Source organism: Eucyclogobius newberryi, unplaced genomic scaffold, assembly GCF_026437365.1.
Source record: "Eucyclogobius newberryi isolate DKJ021-1_F unplaced genomic scaffold, fEucNew1.0.hap1 SCAF_2, whole genome shotgun sequence".
In the NCBI taxonomy this organism is placed as follows: Eukaryota; Metazoa; Chordata; class Actinopteri; order Gobiiformes; family Gobiidae; genus Eucyclogobius; species Eucyclogobius newberryi.
In genome coordinates this window covers 35,526,596-35,548,673 of record NW_027315834.1, presented here as the reverse complement: position 1 = coordinate 35,548,673, position 22,078 = coordinate 35,526,596, and the positions used below count along the sequence as shown (strand labels likewise).

Below are 22,078 nucleotides of genomic sequence, written 5' to 3'. Positions count from 1 at the left end.
AACAGTGGAATGCAAGGAAATATTACTATAACAGTGACGATGGCGACGATGATGGCGACATCAATGATAGATTGACAGAAGTTATCTGGGTAGAGACAGAGGATGGGGGGCTCTGTCTCAGGTGATCAGCCAATTCAGAACCCCCCCCTCCGTTCGATAGTGACATGTTAAGGTGAAGCTGATAGAGACATGGGGGAGGGCGGGGTCGAGAGGGCAGAGACGACCAGAGATGCTGGGATAGGCTTGTATAAATGGGGCTACTGGGTAATTAGAGGTGTGGTTAAAGAGGGAGGCTTGGTTGCAGGAGGAGTGGGAGGTTGTGGCGTGGTCCACCTCCTGAATTTAGTGTTAGATATATGTTTGCATCCATTCGCTGAACACCGCACTGTTGTTTCTAACTACCTCTTTCATACACTACACTCTCGTCTCCAGAAAACAGTGTAATTGACAGAGCAGGAGTCTGTGTTACTGTGTTACATACGCTGTACAGACATAGGTCCCTCTCTTCCTCTCAGCAGGAGTATGTTCTCACCGTGGAGCTGTCCAGCCGCTGCACTGCAGACGGGCCGACTGAGGAGAGACCGGGAGAGATAATTAGTGAAACATTAGTAAACCTTCCCAGTAATATGAATGGGGTAAAATGACAGGGATTTATCAAGCAAAACAACACTACATTTTCTTATGGGTTAGCCAGGATTACACAACTTAATTTTGTATGGGGATCAGGAAAGACATATTAGTAATGAGTACAAACTGGGGCAAATGGAGGCTACCTCTGTGTCCACAATGTTAAAAGAGAACACTATCTTTTAACAACCAAGGGTAGATTACAGCATATGAGCTACAGTAATGTTTGTAAATCTATGTGCCAACAGAGAAGTTATGTAATAAGTACATATTTATTTCATACAGTAGGAAATAGTTTCCCCTTCCCTTTAATTCTATAGATTCACATGCATTATCAAGGAAGATCTAGTCTGGCAACATAGACTATTTATTATACATTACATAAATGGCTCCTGGTATATCATGATGATGAGCTTATGTTTTCAAAAATGATACACATAAGTTATTAAACGTCCTAAAAACACCCTTGGACATTTATTTTAAGAACTGTTGAGAGGCAAAAAACTGTGAGAGGAGCATAAGAAGACTGGTAGGGCAGTGTGGCCAGGAGGGGTATGTGTAGAATAATGAACAGAGGATCCAAAAGCCCTGGGCCTTTCACTAAGCCATAGCTGACCTTGAAACCAGTCCAGATATGTGTCATCGGGACTGTCATCCAGAACCTCATAGAGGACTGCACAGCAGCCACCACAAAAGCAACAGCACAGTCAGAGAGCCCAAATTAAGCCATGTTTTTTACTTAATAGCTATGAAAGTTTTTGCTGAAATTTGCACAGAACAACATTTTGAAACGTTCTTGTTTAGGATAAATATTTTGTTGAGGTGTAATATTCGGTGCTCACCATCAGGAGGCAGTCTTCGGGGGTGACCGGATGCAGTGAGCCGGAATCCAGCAGGAAGAGTCTCTGCTGACCCTGGCATCATACTAATGCCATGTACATCCCTCGGTGGGAACTGTCTCCTCCAGGAAGGACCTCGAAAGTCTTTGTCATCACACTGTTTAGAAGACAAAGGAATAAGCTTAAAGTTTGGAGAGATGCAGTAATATGTTGTAAGATATTGACTCAATGTGAAACTCCTGAAACATTGATTCGCGAAGCTAAAATATAAAAGCTAATATAGGAAAGAGAGAAATGTATAAACATTTAGCAGTGTGTATTTTGGTTCACCTCGTCCAGTCGTCGGTCAGTACCCAGGGCCAGCAGGTTATTGTACTCTCGCTCTAGAATCTGGCGCGTCTGAAGAAGAAAAAAATGACATTCACATACTACTTCACATTACGACACTATGTTCACACAGACACACAACTGTGTTCACACTGCCTTAGAGACAAACAAGGCTGAATATATGATTCACAGGGGCAAGCTGCCAGAGTGACAGTTGGCAAATCTGCATGTTCTGATTCAGACCAATCATTGTATTTTGACAGCATAACACAATGCCTTATTAAACCTGTGCTGATGAGAATAGGATGCTCACAAGGATTTGCATCGATTAAACTGATTAGGCATATACTGTAGTCATATAGGTCTGAGAGCTCTTTCATACCTGAGTGTTTTGTGTGGGTATCTGGAGGAGCAGCGCCAGGCTAGTGTAGTCAAAGTTGTCGTCAAGGGAAACCAGGGCTCCGTGCACTCCGCTCTCCAGCAGGATGTTAGCGTAGTCCCTCAGGCCTATGCTCTGCACCCAGCGGATCACCCGCTCATTGCTCCACACCAGCACATCTGCAGACACCGTGCAAATACCTCTGGTAAGAATCAAGATCCTCTATTATCTACTATTTTAGAAATGTTTCACCTCTTAAATCATGTTGGCTGTGTTCTCGTCGTCTCTCAAGTTCTTGTCTGTCATAGTTGAGCTTTTTCAGACACATGATGCCATATTGTAAACTTGTTCTGAACAAGAGCAAAATACAATGTTAGCAATCTAATGCATTTTGACTGCTAATGTATGAACTATCTCTACCTGTGGAAACTGTCCACCATTTTAAGGTGCACCCTAAGGTCCTTCTTGGTGAGGTGGTCCAACATTCTGGCGTCCACCAGGCACTCCATGAAGTAGCTGCGGTACTGAGGTAGTCCTAGACTGGGCAGCCACTCATTTCCTATCCACTCATGGTTCATGTCACCATAAGCTAGAGTCTGGGAATGTTAAAGGAATGAGGTTGTCATTTACTGTAAAAAGAAAATGGTACTTCCTTGGCTTTTACCTGAGCCCAACTTCCTTCTTCAGAATTTGACTTCTGAATAAAAGAAAGAAAAAGCACTTTAAGGAAAAAGCAAACCAGGATAGCAAATGATAGTGCACAAATGTTGTATTCCTCATCAATGTATCGTCACAATTTAATTTCTACTTGTACTATAATGGGCCATGTAGATTTATAGAGATTATTATTCTATTATTATTTTTTATCAACCGTCAAAATGTCCCAGTAACATCCATTCACACAAACTCACACAGAGAGAAAAGGGGAGGTGAAGGGTACATGGGAACTGACCGTTTTGGAGGGGGCTGACAGGGTCTCCATCTCCTCATGGGTCACCCAAACATTGCCTGATTGCTACAGGGCAAGGCCCAAGAGACAGAGCAGCAACAGGGTTGGTAGTAGAGGTCCGGCAGGAGGAGCAAGCAGTGTTAAAGAATAAGAGCAGCACCACTGTAAGCCAATAGTGTTATAGCATCACAGTCAGATGATGAAGAGGCCCCACCCACCAGGGGGCAAAGGGTAAATGCAGTGGACAAAAACAAGTACACAGTACACTGTCACATAACAAACATACACAGTAAACACAAACTAGTACAATTTTGCGCAGGATGAGCCAGCATACAGCATTTTCACATTTACAACATTTAACTATGAAGCACAGCACATTTACAAAATGGTGTCTATGTATTTTATATTTAAAAAAAATAAATCTTGCAAAAACAATACTAATTAACCTAATGTATAGAAATACATGTATAAGCTTTTTTTGAGGACTTCAAAACATGTTTTATTAGTGTAGTTGAAATTGCAGTGATTTGTGTAACGATGTATAATCAAATTTGCTTTGATAAAATGTTGTCAGTGTAATCCCTCATTTGTTCCATTGCAGAAAAGCTTCAGTTGTATCATTTTTCAAAAACAGTGTCTTCCATTGCAGAAAAGCTTCAGTTGTATCATTTTTCAAAAACAGTGTCCAGATGACTACAACTGAATCTTTTTCTACAATGTGGCTTAGCTGTCCTTCTGTCTTTATTATTTCTTTATTAAATAGGGTACATTTATTCAACACACAGATAAGCGAATGGACAACCACCTGGTGAGTATAACACTGTTTAACACAGCAGCCCATTTGTTATGTAAGATTGTTAAGATTATTCAATTTAAATGTGTGGGCAGCATGTCACATGTGCATGTAATCAAATAGGCCTAATTGAGGGGGGGGTAAATGACAACATACGCTTCTTAAACTGAAACATTTTACTGGCTAAATGTTAGGCAACTAAGTAAAAAGAGATTAGAAAGGAATTCATGCAGGGCCACACATATTCAGGACTCACGGTTCTTGTGGTGGGTGGTGCTGAGGGGCTGGTGAGGGAGACCATTTCCTGAATAGCCAGACGAAGCTTGAGTCTGTGCAGAGGGTTACTGATACCGATCTCCCTCTGGATCTCTGTGTCCGACAGCGCTGACATGATGGCTCCACTCTTGACATTTGCACGACAGGCAGCAACGTACCAAGCAGGCATTCCCAACCAAAGCTTCAGCACAGGAGCAGAGGGACACACAAAGAGGGAGAGGATTAGTTTAGTTTCGGTGGTATATATATGGAGTGGATAATGGACTCAACACGCTAGGAAACAATCATCCATTCAATGTGTAGGTGTTTCTACAGTACCACTTTCTTCACAGTAGAGGGCAGCATTGACTGGATTTTTTTTTACTATGGTGCATGTCATTACTCACCTCTAACCAGGCAACGACAGTGGGTCCATCCCATTGGGCAAAAGGTAGACCTTTCCTTCTTGCCTCTTCCAGCAGCTCATGTCTGAGGCAGAGGAGATCAGGAATTAACATAACTCTATAAAATAGAATATGTCTCTCATCTGTGTTGTTGATAACACCATAGTTGTGGTAAGTATTACAAGTGTGCATGGCACGTATATTCCATCCTATGCACTAAAATTAGAAACCTGTTTCATCGTTATTGTGATGCCTCAGAGTAACAAGTACACAGACTACGCAGTATGTGTATGTTGAGTATGTTACATTGGTGAATTTAGATTGAAAGATCTAGATCGGTAAATATGAAACTACAGAAATGCAGAACACAAGACTATTATATTGACCCGTTTGTAACAGTTAATTTGACTTGATCAATCATTAGGTACATGACAAATGAAGTATTCTGGTTAATCAAATTAATCCTGCTTAAATATATATAAATAATAATTCTATGGTTAATTATATAATATATTATAATAATTATATATTATCTGTGCTTTACTGTTATTTTGCAAGGTTGAATTTATGCCAACTATTACACTGCATTGTCTTAAGAGCTGCACAGCAATTTGAGCAAGACACAGAGTATAAAATTTTACAAATCCAGAGAAACAGACACTCAGACATACCCACTTCACAAGTGTGACAACCTTGTTGAACAATAAGCATATCTGACAAATAAAATAAATAGTCTAAGTAGGTAACATTACAATTGTATTGTACTCTTGATTATGGTATTAATACAATAAAACATGTAATACCATAGCTCTAAATAGCTTATGAATGTGTCCATCCAAACATTCACTATTTACATAATCTATTGAATAGATGAGTTACGCTCATGTCTTATGTTCAGATCAGACCTAATGACCTCCTACAAAGGCTGCGCCAACTGGGTGTTGAGGGCTCTGCACTTGACTGGCTCACATCCTACCTCACCAACAGGCAAGAGTTCATTTCCCTCTCCGGTCACTCATCCACCCTCTCCCCAGTAACGCAGGGGGTCCCCCAGGGCTCAGTCCTCGGCCCCCTCCTCTTCATCTGCTACATCTTCCCCCTTGGTCACATCCTCCGCCAACTCAACCTGGACTTTCACTGCTACGCTGACGACACCCAGATATACCTCAACACCAAATCCACCCAAAACCCTCCCCTCAGCCACATCGAAACCTGCATCTCTACAATAAAATCATGGCTCACTCTCAACTTCCTCAAACTGAACAGTGACAAAACAGAGCTCCTCCTCATTGGCACCAAATCCACTCTCAATAAAACTGGTCCCTTTTCACTCAGCATCGACACCTCGACCATCACCCCCTCCACCCTGGTACGCAATCTCGGTGTCATCATGGACCCCACCCTCTCCTTCACTCCCCATGTCAGCCACATCGTCAAGACCTCATACTTCCACCTCCGCCGCATCGCCAAAATCCGACACTGCCTCACCCTCCCCGCTGCTGAATCCCTCATCCATGCCTTCATCTCCTCCCGCCTTGACTACTGCAACTCCCTCCTCACTGGCATCTCCTCCCATTCCCTCCATAGACTCCAAATGGTCCAAAACTCCGCTGCCCGCCTCCTCACCCACACCCGGTCCCGTGATCACATCACTCCCGTTCTCCGCTCTCTCCACTGGCTCCCCATCAAGCAGCGCATAAACTTTAAAATACTCCTCCTCACCTTCAAAGCTCTTCACCACCTTGCCCCCCCCTACCTGTCTGACCTCCTCATCCCCCACCGCCCCTCCCGAGCTCTCCGATCCTCCTCCTCTCTCACCCTGGCTGCACCAACATCCCGACTCAAAACTTTTGGCGACAGAGCATTCTCCCGAACAGCACCCCGACTCTGGAACTCCCTCCCCCAACCTGTCCGCCACTCTCCCTCACTCACAACATTCAAATCCCGCCTAAAAACATACCTCTTCACCCAAGCCTATGACCTCCCCTACCCCTAGCCTCCTCCACCCCATTGCCTACTCTTCTACCCCCTGTTACATCCCCATCTTTTTCTCTCTACTTCTTCTGTCTTGTTCATTTTATCTGTATATTAATGTGTATTGTACGTGTTGTCCCCCCCTGTCTGTAAATACCCCCCCTTTTTTATTATGTTCAGCGTCTTTGGGTCACTGAAAAGCGCTATATAAATAAAAGTTATTATTATTATTATTATTATTATTATTATTAATGAAGATATTTTGCCCACTGAACATAGCTAGGAAAAGGGAGGAAACATCATATGAACAATAACATCTGACATTCCCATAACCAGATATTGCAGCTGGTTATTTAGCACAACAGAGATAGAGACACATAAAAAGGAGAGGAAGACATTCTGGGCACAGAAAATTAGGCCCCAGTTTAGCGACGGCACATTCGTTTTCAGCCATGGATGCAGCTGCCATTGGGGCTGTAAAAGGGAGGAAAAAACGTCTTGAAATGGTAATGAACAAAAATAAAGAAAGCAACCGTACTATTAACAGCCATGAGGGATCAAGATAAAGATAGTGAGACGTTAGCTTTGGCACTGGTTTTTAAGGAGAGTACACATGGACACAGACAGGAGAGATGGCAGACAAGGCACATGGCTCAGACAATGGTCACATCCAGGAGTTCAGAGACGTCCTCACAACTTACCCGCTTTGTTAGAGTCAGAGGATGAGGAGAGGGAGGGGAGAGAGCGAGAGAGTTAGAGCAGAAGGGAGACGATAGAGAGGCGACGGGGAGACAAAAGTGTACACAAGTTAATGAGTAAATTGTCATTTAAGGCTCCCAACACAGACACATGCACTCACACAGTCATTCACACGGGGGACAAGATGGTAGACGATCAAGTACAGGAGCATCTGTAGATCAGTCACATGTGGTCTTCTACAATGCAGTCCTGACCACATCATCGTGCAGTAGAGAACATGAGAAATGCACTGAAACACAGCAAGGACCCCCTCCATGGCCTCACATTCAAATGTTCAGGTACATTCAGATAGCTTTGACCTCTGAGGAGAAGACACACCCACTATGGGACCACTGCGCTACTGACCACTCAAGATGCTGAAATGGAAAAGAAGAGCAGGCAGCTTAATGGCATGCAGAGTGGAGGAGGCACCAAGATGCAAGGTGGTGGTGTGGCCTTTATCCTGGAGACTGCTATGGAAAAGTCAGTGCGGTGAAGGAAAACATTTGTCAACGTACAACAAACAATACTCTAACCAACTACATGGGAGGCAAAGTTATCCGTCATGGCAACTCAATGTGCACTTCGAGCAAATGACATTCATCATTTGGCACTAGAGCATGGCAGATGCACGCACACACACACTTATCCACACTACAAACACAACCATTCAAATGTTTGATCTGTGCTGACTGTGTGTTTTGAGTAAATACTAGAAGAAAGCAACCTGAAGAAGCTATGTGCGATATAGTCTACAGTGGTGTCAAAAATGCTTTTACAGCTTTCCCATTGACAAAATTTGTCTGTTAGAAAAATGGGTGATGCTACATAAATCAATAGTCTGACTGGGGATGTGCCTCTGAATACAAACACTCTAATCTGTGCTTTGTGGATCCTGATCCAGAATATTGATGCTTTGTTTTCTATTTGTAATGACATATCTGGTGATATCATCAGACCCTTAGTATACTATATATTATGTTTCTAAGTCTGTGTGTGTTGAATGCAATGTTTCAGTGGCCGCTTACTTCTTTCTCATCCTGCGATCTTTCTCAGCTTGAGTGCCTAGTTTGCTGACGCCCATCTCCTGTCCAGACATGTCCAAGTCCATCATTGTGGCTAAAAGCAAAAGTAAATATCAGCATATTATTTGTCTAAAGATGATTACATTCAAGAGAACTGCATCTATACATACTTCCATCCTATTTGTGGAGTAATTTAAGAATTGCTTACCTTGTGGATCAAGCATGACATGTCTATGTGCCAGATGGGCCAGCCGGCCTTTCTCTTTCTTGCCAAACAAGCGTCCAATGGAGGATTTGATGCCCTTCTTCTTTGGCTGCTTGTGAAGAGAGTCTTGGCTGCTTCCAACACTACTCAGGGTGCCGGACTCTTCCAGGGAGGCCACCATCCTAAAGAAACAGCAGAGAATAGTGTGTGTGAGAAGTAGTTTAACTAGAGTTTTTACAACGGTTATCAGCTGAAGATGTTGGTCTCACCCTCGTGCATCATTGTGTGAAGTAGTTGGCAGTGTGTGTGTCATCCGAACAGTGCGGGGCGTTGGTGGAGGAGATGTCTCACATTTTATAGTGGCCTTGTCCTCACGACCATCTTCTTCCACTGCAGCGATCTGAATTAAAACATCAGCAGTGACTAAAATTATTTAGTCACTAAAACAACTTATTATTGAAAAGGTTTCAATGTTATGGAAAATTTACCTTTCTTCTGTGTTTCCTTAGATCACATGGCTTGGAACAAAAAGAAAAGAGATCAGTATTTTGATGATCTTTTCACTTATGCATAATGTATGAATATGAGCAAGTATATGACTAATAATTAAAAGGTAAAGTACTATGGACTCATCTTCTTGTATCTAATAGAACGTGTTCCTCTGATATGTTCTCCTGTGCAACATAATGACTACTGGCTTAACACAATTCTCTTCACTACACCATTCTTTGTGCTAATGTAATGCAGCCTTCCATAAATCATGCACACTTACAACGCTTAAAAAACGATGTTACTCCGACTCGCTACATTGCTACAATCTTAATGTTTAATCACACGACTGCAGCTCTAGTAGTATCATAATTCATGTGTAATCTTGCTGTGGGATTTACCAGTGTCATGACGCCCATGCGCTCCATGTCTCGGGCAGGACTTCGAGGGTCTAGTTTGGGGGTGGAGTGTCCACTGGGGGGCGATGAGGAGGCGAGGGAGGACGCGGTGGCGGAGGCAGTCATGGAGGCTCCGTGGTGGTGCATCCGGGCCAAATTCAAACCTTCCAGACTCACACTGGCCACGCGGTTCTCAATCTCCTCCGCCCGCAGCTCTGTTGACTCCTTCTCTTCCTGGATTAATCTGAAAACACCAGTAACAACACATTTTAATTGAAGACACAACATCAAATATTACTGATATCACTGAGCTGTTATGTAGCCACAGTTATTCTGACGAGTGTAAGTAATTGCTATGTTATAATAGACATGAAGCTTGCATCTACATTAAAGCAGCATGCACCTCAAGACACCCTAGCTTTCCAGGACAAACAAACTAGATTAGCTGCCCAACAAGCAAAGCAAATCAATATGTCTGAAAATGTGACCTTTTCTAACTAAATGTGTGGGCTGCTGTGTGAGGGCGAGGTACCGGATCTCCTTGTTGATTGCGTCTAACTGCTCCTGCAGCATCATGGCCAGAGTCTGAGCATCCGAGTGACCACTGGGAGAGAGAAGGTCCATGGAGCTGAACAGGGTTTCTCTGTCATCATCATCAATGTCCGACATCTCTGTATCGCTCTCAAAGTGATGCCCCCCGAGCACGCCGAGCTGCTGGGCCCGCCATTCATGATCCCCCAGAGACTTGGCCTGAAGACAACAACGAAACACAACGACCACCAGGCCTGAGTCATTCAAAACACTAACATAGCTCCATGAAATATAACTATAAATATAACATGCATATAACTGATGAAAATCGTGTGTTTATTTTTACCATTTGTATTAGTATTATCTTGTCTTACGCTAGCTGTTTTTAATTTTATTTTTAATTTTGTTTCATTTTTATCTTATTTATTTATTTTCCCCTCCATTCCTTATTAGGAAATGAGAGGTTTTGTCTATAGGAGTTTTTGTTTATAAGAGTTTTTGTTTATAAGAGTTCTTCTATTAAGAGTGTTTTTTTAAACATCCCCTATGTTATCTGTCCTTTTCCTCTGTATTGACCTGCGTTGCAACAATGAAATTTCCCCATGTGTGGACAATAAAGAATTATCTTATCTTGTGTAGAGTATTGTATTAAAAATGACTTATAAGATTATGTGTTGAATTTAATTGGGTATACAATTTAAAATTAAAATAAATATTTGAATTAACCTGTATACTGTCATATATAAAAGTAAAATAAGAGTATAACAAACCTTTGTTTCTTGCAGCCCTACTCTTCCTCTCCTCGGCCGGCGGATGACCTTGGCTGAATGATAATGATCTGATTGGGTTTCAGCCAAAGACCCCAGAGAAAAGCGGAGCTCAGCTGATGTATCCAGGTGAGATCTGAGAGAGAACAAGTGTTAGAGCTTCTGATAGTTTGTTCTGTCATTCAAAAGTAAATGTGATCTGTGAACTACACTTTTGTAGGGCTTGAACTGACTTGGCGAGTGGACCAATTCTTTTCTGTAGTCCAATGAGGAACTTAATAGACAACTGCATTATACAATGTTCTAATCTGATAATATGATGGAAACACACTACCTTGAGAGAGTGGGTTCTGTGAGGGAGCCTCCTCTCAATCTGAACTGGTCCAGGTCAGATCTGAGTTTCTCTATTTCCTCGGCCAAATGTGTCTATAGATTTGACAAAGCATTAAAGCAGGAAAGCATTGACTATTTTATTACAATTTGTTCATTATTTAATTAATTATCCCATTTAGCACTCTCTTAGACTCTTACTTTTTCATGGATTGATTCCTCATACTGTTTCCTGTAGCCTTCTGTGTCCTGAATTAACAGGTTCTAGACAAAAAGAAACACATTAAAATCCTTGATTGATCCGAGTGGTGACATTAGTTCAGTGTCTGCAGTGGTCCCACCTTCTCCTCCAGCGCAGCCATCCTCTCCTTCAGATGGAGCTGTAGCCGCTCGTTGGACTCAGTCAGGAGTCTGTCCACTGTGTCTGACAGACGCTTGTTGTGCTCTTCATTCATCTTTTCTCTCTGACGTGCCTAAATATGGAGAAAGAAAAAGCCTTGAGTTTCAAATGTGTTCCATATGGGCATTATTCGGTTGCATACAATTGATTAAATACTATTGATTTAATATTGTATACTTCAAATTAGAAGCACAGTATACACAATGTATGTAACACAGTTGGTTAAAATAACAAGGTTGAATTGAAAAATGATCTAAGTTGTATTTGCTTATTAATTATTAGGAACATTAGCTTTATATGCTTTATGTTGCACTGTGGCGCCGAAGCTAAATCCTAGTTTGTGAACTGTTCACGGACAATGGCATTACAAACTAATTCTGATTCTGATTCTAATTTAGCATTAGCTGCAGCTATTCCTACTGGGAACCTACATGCCTATGGCCATCAATAAATAATAATCCAATGTTTGTAATCGATTGTAGGTACAGGCACACATAACAATTACAAGTAAACTGTACTTATTTGAGCTCTGCACTCAGCACTTCCTGTATTTTCCCTATCAATGTAATAAATGCCCTATTGTTTTGCTTGTGATATCCAGTCATAGTAGCTGCATACTTGCACGTGACTACTGCCTCATTAAATGATCCCAAACAGTTGTACATCTTAACTGTCTCATTAGCATTTGACAAACAACTACTCATGTTGAATCTGAGTTTCCAAGGCAATGCATCAGTGACATGCTTGACGATGCTCAAGCTGTCATGTTGATGCAGCAGTGGCTGCTGGGTAACGTGGTCTGGCATACCGCCTCCGTCGTGACTCACCCGGAGCAGCTCCTGGTTCTTCTCCTCCAGCTGGCATTCCAAGTGCCTCATCCTCTCTTCAATGCTCCCGTGACGCTCTTCTGCCTACAGTCCACAAATGCAAAACAATAAAAGCCTACCGTACATCATAACGTGTCAAACTATATAGTACAAGGCTATTAAAGAAAAGCAAAGTCAGATCAGGCCAAAGCTTTAACCCCAAAGCTTCAAAGAGGGAAATATACTTTGCAAAGAGAGATACTGAGACCCAAAATAACTGGGATAGATTCCAGTCACCCGCGACTCCTAACGGGAACAAGCGGTACAAAATGAATTAATGAAAGAAAATGAAGATATTGAATGAAAAGAATCTCAAGCGGAAGTATGAGGCCCCCAAAAGACAGAATGAATGAGAAAAGCTGCTCAATCGCCTCATGAGTGCCATGCAGCTGTCCCATGGGGGTGAAATAGCCCAGCTCGAGTCCCAAAACCACCACAGGAAAAATCTGCTCTATACAGGACGTGACACCACCTGCATCACTACCTTCCTAAGAATGGTGTCTTGCATTTTAGTTTCCATGACAAAGTTATAATCATCAGGAGAAGATGATGAGCTGGAGTCAGACTACGTGGCCCGAGGGAGAAGGGGAGAGTGTAAACACAAGTATCAAATAAACAGTTCTAAGTTCTAAGAGTGGTGTTTTGTACCTTGGTGAGAGCTGCTATCCTTTGCGCCAGCTCTGCCTCCACTTCAGGCAGCGTCTCGGCCTTTCTCATGGTCTGCTGTAGCTTCTGCTCAGCTAACTCCAGTCGTTCCTGCAGCTGCCTGTTCTTTTCCTCCATCTGAAAATACACAGGACATCACATAACATTTGTACAAAGAATTTGACATAACATATCAATCTCAACTAAACTAAAAGTACAATTAAAAGACTGGAGTAGTAGTAATAGTAGTAAAAAGCCTTTGAATTTATACTTGTATATATCCTGTGTTCCAAACAAGCCATTTCTTATATAGAAACGTAAAGATAACATTAGAAAACATTAAAAACAATGCATGATACAAAAAAGACATAGAACTAGTCATCTGATTGCATGGCTGATCGCTAAATTGAAGTTTTTCCCGTACAGACTCCTAACGGCTTCTTTTACTGAATGTAACATGGAAGTCTCTGGGTCGTCTTTTTTAGAAGTGTCTCTGCCAACACTGACAGATGCTCAGCTCTCCAGCGCAGGAGGCCTGGCAGTTCAATATGCAATAGTTAGACCACAGTGGACTAGGGCTGTGTGTACTGTGCCATATATTTTTTCATTGCGGCTTTTTATAGACATCGTCAAGTGAAACTACAGAAATACAGAAATAGACCCTTGTGTGACACTTTTAATAGAGCTCTTTTGTAGGGTGAACTTTGTTACTGAAAAAACAAACTAGCTAGACATAAACATTGGGTATTATTAGCACATACCTGACGGAGGAAGGCTTCCTTATTGGCCAACTCATTCTCCAGTTTGTCGTTGATGTCGTGCACTGAAGTGGACTCTCGCTGGGCACTCAGGTAGCGTTTTTCCAGGGTGACGATCCTCTCTTCCATGTCCTCTTTTTGACACATGGCCTGAGAGTGCAAATATATAATCAGGAAATCTATTAATTGATTGTACACTGGAAAGCTGAAAAGCTGAATAACATTGATTCTTTATGTGGAACTTGGTACATAAAATTGTAGCTAGACCACAATAATTACACAGGAGTCCATCTCCAACGATCAATAGCTATTTCAGCCAAGGGCAATATGGAATCAGCCTGTCTATACAAGCAATCCACTTCAGCACCAATCACCACCAAACCTACATTGAAGGGTAATGCTTAGGTCTGATATTTCACGTGTACTGGATGTTCTTGCTGACGTAACCTTTTCCATGTATTCAGGCTTGGGACTAATACGAGAGCATTCGGCCTTTATAACCCTGTCTAAACAGACTGTGAACAAATCAATGAATATATTGGGAACAGTAAAGGGATTGCAATGTGCTGCAATGTAATTTATGCCTAAAGCAGATTCTAACAATAGCAGATTTAGACTATTCTCTCTGTTAAAGGGACAAATAATTGGAATAATCTGCCTCTATCTACTTTTCAAGCTCAAACTCAAACATTTTGGATAAAGGAAAACCAAAATGTGAATACTTTAAACTGGCCTTTTATTGTCCCATGTTGTCTTTCTTGTAATTGTATTGTATTTGTCTTCCTGCATATGGACACATATGGAGTGACTTTGCTACAATCTGGCATATTTACACTGTAAGTTACATGTGGCCTAAATATGCACTGGCAAATACATTTAAAAAGTAGCATATGCTAATCCCTTTTAGGTCACAGCTAACCCTCTTTGAAGTGTCTCTGGCATCTGTTTTTCCCCTGACTAATGTGCACACCGGAACTATCTGTGTTGCTGTGCGTGCCCGCGTGCTGCGTCACCTCTTTGATGTCCCTCTGGTACTTGTTGTTCATCTCCTCGGACTTAATCAGGTCCTTGCGAGCAGTTTCCAGCTCCTGCTCCACCTCGGACACTCGGGAGGAGAGGGAGGACATGCGCTCCTTCATCTGTGCCAGCTCAAAGTTCTGCTTCTCGAGGAGGTCCTGCAGCTCCACCACCTGACTCGCCTCATGGGCCGACTCAAGACCGTTGGATATCCTCTGTCAGAGAGATGAGTCAAGCATGTCAAATCTTTATCTGTAATATTAGGAAATGATCTACAAGTAAACATTTTTAGAATGTCTTCTTTTAGGTCAACTACCAAGTTCCCATCCTTTCAGAGTTATAAAACATTAGTCTGATGGCAAATTCACATTGTATCACACTGTAATCATATCAACTTTTCTGCAGGGCTGTAAACGCTGGGAAATTAACAACCACTTCAGATTCCACACAAACGTTTTCATGAAAATAAGTAGATTGGTTTAAGTTAACACTATTTTAGTTCAAAAATACACTTATGCAAGCGGCAATGATCGGCCCTGCACCGATCCCACCGCACCGCTCCCACCGATCCCACCGCTCCCACCGATCCCACCGCTCCCACCGCACCGCTCCCACCGCTCCCACCGCTCCCACCGCACTGCTCCCACCACACCGCTCCCACCGCACTGCTCCCACCACACCGCTCCCACCGCACCGCTCCCACCGCACCGCTCCCACCGCACTGCTCCCACCACACCGCTCCCACCACACCGATCCCACCGCACTGCTCCCACCACACCGCTCCCACTGCACTGCTCCCACCACACCGCTCCCACCACACCGATCCCACCGCACTGCTCCCACCACACCGCTCCCACTGCACTGCTCCCACCACACCGCTCCCACCACACCGATCCCACCGCACTGCTCCCACCACACCGCTCCCACTGCACTGCTCCCACCACACCGCTCCCACCACACCGATCCCACCGCACTGCTCCCACCACACCGCTCCCACTGCACTGCTCCCACCACACCGCTCCCACCACACCGATCCCACCGCACTGCTCCCACCACACCGCTCCCACTGCACTGCTCCCACCACACCGATCCCACCGCACCGATCCCACCGCTTCCACCACACCGCCCCGCACCGTCGCCACCACTCGGCAACGCAGGAGGAGGGGGTGCTTCTTTGACCTTCCTTTGGTTCTATCTTTTCTCATATTGATAAATCTTAGGACACGTTTACACTCCTCACAATCAGATGTGGAGTCTGTTTCCTCGGTATCTCCATCATTGATAGCAACACTCACACTCACCACATTACTTTGAACAGCTAGTTCTAAAAACTAGTCACTTATCTATGTTGAGTCTTCCTGAACAAGGCTAATGCAGTCAAGTCAGGCAGTTAAGATAAGACCACTACAACTAAGAGGACCAAGCATAATATCACATTTTGTTTTGCAGGAGACAGAACAAAGCAGAACTATACCCTATTTGGGCTATTGCTCGTTATGCAGCCAGATTTCATATTTATGAAAATGAATATTCAATATTACAAGATCACTATTCACCTACTTAGATCGATGCTTTCTACTACCATTGGGCACTTAATTTGCTTTGTATAAGGCACAATCCACCCATCCACACACCAGACTCTGGAGCTGGTTAAGTGTCTTGCACAAGGGCAATACGGTAGTATGGTGGGAACAGGGAAAGAACCACCTACCCTTTCATTCATGGGTGAACTCTCTTGCACAAGGCTCTCTTTAGCTCTGATGTTCAATGTCAAAGGCAATATTGTGTTAAGTGCAAACTCAGCAAAATAGAGGTTATCTATGTGTTAAACATCAAATGTATATTTGTATTGATCTTCCATATGTGATTCTGCATAAAGAAGGAGAATGGTGTCAGAATGGTGGTCACCTTTAGATCATGCAAAAAAACAAGAAAATAAATGCAACTTTAACAACTTGAGCATTTCCTCACTTAATAATGAGGGCTTTAAATTCACCACCTGGTTTAGAATCTCCTTGACCGTGTTACCCTCAAAGACCCAACAGCAGCATGGGGAGGACACTTTGTGATTGAGAACGGATTAAAAGATAATTATTATACAGACTTGTGCATTCTCACCTTGCCATGCACCTTCTGTTGAGCCTCATTGCCCTCCAGTAAGTCATCTCCTTCTCCAGCCGCCACTTTCCTCTGGAAGTGTGCGTTCTGCTCTCGTAAGGCCACGATCTGCAAGGCAACAAACATTTACAAGATTTAACACACTTCCTTCACCCTCACCACTTTCTGGACAGCTTTCTGGTTGCTTCATGACTTTTCTCATGGAGGGTCCGCCACCTGCTTGTGTTCGTGCAAATGTTTGTCTTTGCCTGAAATGTTCCATAGTATCTTTAAAGATGCTGTGCCTATAAACATGAAAAACAGAACTAGCACATTTCAAACAATTTGCAGCGATCCAAATGTATTTCTCACTTTTCTAACACACTCAAAGCATCACTTATCTAGACTATTTTATGTGGGGTTTTTATGATTTGTATTGGCGAGAGTGCAGTTTTGGTCATGCCAGCAACATTTAGCATGCTAACAGTGCACGTCCTGGTTTGCGGAGGATAAAATGCTCTATTATTAGATGCCTAAAGCACAAATCGGTCTCATTTTGACCATAAGAGCTGCTCTTACAATAGGTCTGTGCTGGGGGAAGACTTTATCACAAAAAAGGCGTATAGTGCCTTCAAACATATCCATCTCTATGGAGACAAGAAGGTAATGCTAGCAGGTGAAGTAACAAGTCAAATGTGTGGAGAGGTGATCATTCTCACTGAATACATGGTTTATAAATATTTTTTACAGATGTTTTAGCAACAAAAACACCTGTCATAAAAGTGATACTGTGAAACATTCCAGAAAAAGCAATAACAGCTCCACCCTCCACACAAAAGTGACATACTGCACCTTTGTGTTTCTATTTAGTGCTGGTAAAAATGTATAATGTCAAGATTGTGTAAGATTGAGACATGTGGACCAATCATAATCACTATCATTTTCTATTTGAAGCTATATGAAGTTTGATTTAAGGTTTTATCACGTATAAATTATCCTTTCATTAACACAAAATGTGTGCGTACCAATAATAAAGCATTTTGAAGAGGCTTTAACAATGTGCTCAGATGGGATCACATCGTATTATGCTCACTGCATCACATGCTGGCTGCTAATAGGACTCAGATGACTGGTGTACAGTACAGTCTTCTCAGTAGAGCTGGAGTCATGAGACACGGGACACTGTATGCATTTTATGGACTTTAAGGGCCATAAATGATTTCCTACTTTGGACAATAAATTACATTTGTGGTATATAAATAGTTTTTATGTATTATACACATGATGTTGTTCATTCTGGGGTCAAAAGAAATCTGCAAAGAGTTATCTAGAAATATACAGTAAATGATAGCATGTTAACAATTGGTGTACTAACTAAAGTGGCACGTGTCTTTCACCGTCTTTATTGTAAGATTTAATAATGGGGTATTTATGTACATAACTCTTACATGAATATAGTGTTGTCAGAAAAAAAATTAACTACATTTTGATACTATAAAAAGGCTCAATACTAGATACCAACTTATAACAATGACAGTGATGATATGACATGTTACAATCTTATTGCGTGTGAGATGGAGCTGAGTGAAGTATAGAGAGAGACCTGCAGGTGCATGTAAAGGGATGCGTAATACAGACACACATGCTGAATACACAGAAGTCTGTATATTCCATCTTATTTATTATCTCATAAGCGTGCAATGGGGAGTCATGTATTGACAAAGGTGAATAGAGTGAAAAGTGTGTTACCTCCTGATTGGCTGCGGTGAGCTCCTCCTCCAGTGCAGATACTCTTTCCAGTGAAACTCGTAGCCTCTCTCGTACCTAAAATAACAAAACACATTTTTATTATGCTTGCCCAGTAATATCTGTTTGACTATCACACTATGTGCTACTGGAAACACACAGGAGAGATACGGCTGCGTCTGTTTTCTCCTTTCACCATTATGACGCATTCAAAGAGAAAAAAGTGTTAAACTTGGGCAGATCAACAAAAAATGTGTGTAATTGGTTAATTCACTAATTTGGTGCAACTTGCAATGTGACTCTTGTGAAGGTGTTAACAGCAGCTAAATTGCTTTAGATTAGCTTTAGATTAACTTTAGATTACCGTACTTTTCGGACTTCTCGCTACTTTTTTTCCCACGCTTTGAACCCTGTAGTCATAACAACGATGCATCTAATTTATAGATTTTTACTAGAAACGGCCTCTGGGGGGCACTCTAGCAGGAAACTTAAGCATTTGACACACTGTAGAAGAACAGTGGAAGTACTATCCAGGGGACACTTTTGTGTTCTCTGTATTTTAAGCTTCAAAAACGCTGTGTGTTTTATTACAATCAGACTCATATTCATGGGGGAATTAGTCTAATTAAGAAAGACACATGTGGAGTGCAGACGTGCGATAGACGGCGGTTTAGAACCTATCTCTTTGAAATGAGACTTTCTTGGCCCGACCTGACTTGCAAAAATCCTATGCATCACTACCATGGAACAATCTTTCTGTGTAAATATCGCATGTTCACTCAATAAGCACAAGCTCAGGAGCAGATGAAGCAGATGTGAAGACACAGACACAGGTAAATCAGCTCATCAAGGACAGAGGGGACAGTAGGGACAGCTGTGATGTGTTTAAGCTTCAACATGCGTTTTATTACAATCCAACTCATTTTCACTGAGATGTTAGTCTAATGAGACCCCTTCAAAAGACAACTGGCGCGTCACTACTGCGTTTATTTATGTGTAAATATTTCATGTTACAATGTGGGCACCTGAGGCTTATTGACAGGTATATGTACAATTTATTGTTTCTTTATAAATTTAAAAAAGCGCTCTATAGCCCGAAAAGTACGGTACGGTAGTATAGGTTAAAGAGCATATGACAGGTTTGACACATTTTACTAAAACATAGTGAACATGGTAATATTTATGATTTTACACTTTTTTTTCTCAATATTTTTTCCAAAGTTTGACTAGTTTGGTTACTTCCTGGTTGGACATGAGCAGCAGACGTGACATATGAAGGAATTACAAATGTTACCAACCATATTGTAAAAAAGGACAAAGATCTATATAAATTACACAATAATTATAGTTTGACAAATACAAATATCTGACTACATCTTTATTGTGTAAAAAATAATGTTTAAAGTGTCAAAAAAATATTCAGCATGTGAAAAAGTAGTGCTCTCAAAATTTCCCACAATGCACCTTGAAAAGTAGTGTTTGTCACCAGACCGCTCAATATACATCACAATGCATTAGGAGAAACGGAACAACAACAGTGGACAGCAACAGGTCTTTAACTTAACTGGACACAAGACAACTGAATGAAAACAGACAGAAGAGCTGTTCAAACGCACTGTTGACCCGTGATTAATATAAAACTCTACAACTAAATAAACCATTTCGCGGCAAAGGTTTCTAATGTTAGACGCTTGCCTTAAATGGAGCTGTAAAAAGATCAGGTAAAAAGATGAATAATCCAGTCCGTTTGATGTTTAAAGGGCCTGTATCATGCAAAATCGACTTTGCAGAGCTTTTTAACTTTCTTACAGTGCTATTGGTACCTCATATATGTGCCCAAAGTGTTTTTTTTTAATGACCGTACTCTAGCTAATGACCTGTCATTAGCTAGAGTACAGTCTCTATAATTCCCCTCAGACGAGCAGACAAACAGGGCCTACTCACGAGGATGACACAGCACTCACCAGAATGATGCGGCACACTTCTCTGTTTCAGCCCCTCCTCCCCTGTTACAGTACTTATAACACGCCCCCATCACCCCCGTGCTCGAGAGTTCCCCTTGCGAGTTGTAACAATTCTAATTCATTACCCAATAAAACAATTACCGTAGGAATTTCTCGTCAGCAAACATTCTCTGTTTCCGTGGGCATAGTCCGATATTTCCCGCAGGTACACCTAAACAAGACGAGCCAAACCCAAGCAAATGCTAAACTGTAATACCGCAATGTACGAAAGAGCCGACAGGTAGGCCTCTACCTCTGTCTACACTCCCACCATCTCCACTCTACGCTACGTCGAGGGGTGGGTGGAGGAGGCGGATCGCTCTTCGTGAGGGTGGGGGCGAATCTCAAACTACGCCGCTAGCATTTCCGGGTAGGGGAGCGGGATCCAAGATATGGGTGATATTTTATAACTATTATGTTATGGGAGTCACCTAACTGGTGGATTAGTCTTGTACTGTACATGTGTTGTTTTCATGGGAGTGGAAACCCACCCAGACATACAACATGAACAGAAAATACAAATTTCAGACACAGTACCTTCTCATCTAGTGCTTTGTGGTGTTCAAACAGGGACTTGAGAGCTTTGAGGACCTCCACTTCACTGGAGACTCCTGAGGGAGACTGTGCCTGCCTCTTCACCACCGTCATCCGTAGAGACCTCTCATGTCGGGACACAAGGCACTCCAGATGTTCTAGCAGCAGCTACAGAGGGACAAACACGGTAAGTAAAGAACTAGGCCTGGAATTGCAATTGACAAATAAATATTGTGAATAACATTTCGGGGTACATGTTAAAAGATATTTTAGGCAACTGAACATTTTGTTTTCACAGTTGTGTTAGAATTAGTGAAATTAGCAAAAGCCTTAAGGATTCAAGCTAATCTAAAAACTGTGATGACGAATTTGGATAGTCTTAAAATGTCAAAAAAGCCGATTAAACGGCTAAGTCTGATCATAAACAAGATCTTATTCTAAAGTGTTACCAAGATACAACATAAACACACATTAAAATATGGTATATATAGGGGTGGTGTTTCTCTGGTATTCAAGGTCAAAAATGTGATTCCTTGCTACATAACAACTGTGTCCAGAAGAAAACATTTCTGAGTATAAGTATAAACTAAAGTATAATTAATGGGATAAATGGAAGCTTTTGACTTGGCAGCAAGATGCTTGTTTCAAATTAGTAGTTTGACTATTGCATAAAGGATAATTGGTTGATTACAGTAAGTTGGCTCTGGGTTGAAACTTCTTCCCTCCTTTTCTTCTAATCCATTAATTGCCTGCACATGTCTTGGAAAATGTAATTATTGGATGTAAAATTAGATCAGCGTCTAAACAAGGCTTAACATTTACAAAACCCAGTGGAATATCCGAGGTGATAATAAAGTGAGAAGTGACTGTGGTCTGTTTTTCTTCAAAGCTGCTGTTAAAATGAACCCTTAAAAGGAAACGGTTTGATCTGATGGACAATGAGTAAGTGTTGTAATCACATAATTCAGCTGTACTTCTCAAC

General features: G+C 41.9%; 1 protein-coding gene across 8 annotated transcripts in view; it reads right to left on the bottom strand.

Moving 5' to 3' along the window:
- ppfia2 (PTPRF interacting protein alpha 2) overlaps window positions 1–22,078 on the bottom strand; it is a 76,453-nt gene that overhangs the window by 1,485 nt on the left and 52,890 nt on the right. For 2 of the 8 annotated variants that reach the window (XM_072455186.1, XM_072455192.1), the window contains 28 exons: window positions 21,100–21,264; window positions 18,563–18,637; window positions 16,835–16,942; window positions 14,713–14,931; window positions 13,703–13,849; window positions 12,945–13,079; window positions 12,258–12,341; window positions 11,372–11,503; window positions 11,232–11,294; window positions 11,035–11,126; window positions 10,704–10,836; window positions 9,935–10,152; window positions 9,406–9,646; window positions 9,004–9,033; window positions 8,785–8,915; window positions 8,519–8,697; window positions 8,314–8,404; window positions 4,577–4,658; window positions 4,171–4,371; window positions 3,125–3,187; window positions 2,837–2,869; window positions 2,593–2,768; window positions 2,425–2,522; window positions 2,176–2,351; window positions 1,797–1,865; window positions 1,470–1,623; window positions 1,244–1,300; window positions 482–570 (listed from right to left, as the gene is read on the bottom strand). In XM_072455186.1, coding sequence (XP_072311287.1) covers window positions 512–570; window positions 1,244–1,300; window positions 1,470–1,623; window positions 1,797–1,865; window positions 2,176–2,351; window positions 2,425–2,522; window positions 2,593–2,768; window positions 2,837–2,869; window positions 3,125–3,187; window positions 4,171–4,371; window positions 4,577–4,658; window positions 8,314–8,404; window positions 8,519–8,697; window positions 8,785–8,915; window positions 9,004–9,033; window positions 9,406–9,646; window positions 9,935–10,152; window positions 10,704–10,836; window positions 11,035–11,126; window positions 11,232–11,294; window positions 11,372–11,503; window positions 12,258–12,341; window positions 12,945–13,079; window positions 13,703–13,849; window positions 14,713–14,931; window positions 16,835–16,942; window positions 18,563–18,637; window positions 21,100–21,264 — 3,411 coding nt within the window. In that variant the 3' untranslated portion in view covers window positions 482–511. The remainder of the gene's footprint in view (window positions 1–481; window positions 571–1,243; window positions 1,301–1,469; window positions 1,624–1,796; window positions 1,866–2,175; window positions 2,352–2,424; window positions 2,523–2,592; window positions 2,769–2,836; window positions 2,870–3,124; window positions 3,188–4,170; window positions 4,372–4,576; window positions 4,659–8,313; window positions 8,405–8,518; window positions 8,698–8,784; window positions 8,916–9,003; window positions 9,034–9,405; window positions 9,647–9,934; window positions 10,153–10,703; window positions 10,837–11,034; window positions 11,127–11,231; window positions 11,295–11,371; window positions 11,504–12,257; window positions 12,342–12,944; window positions 13,080–13,702; window positions 13,850–14,712; window positions 14,932–16,834; window positions 16,943–18,562; window positions 18,638–21,099; window positions 21,265–22,078) is intronic. The other 6 variants (XM_072455187.1, XM_072455188.1, XM_072455189.1 and 3 more) reach the window with 3 other exon arrangements.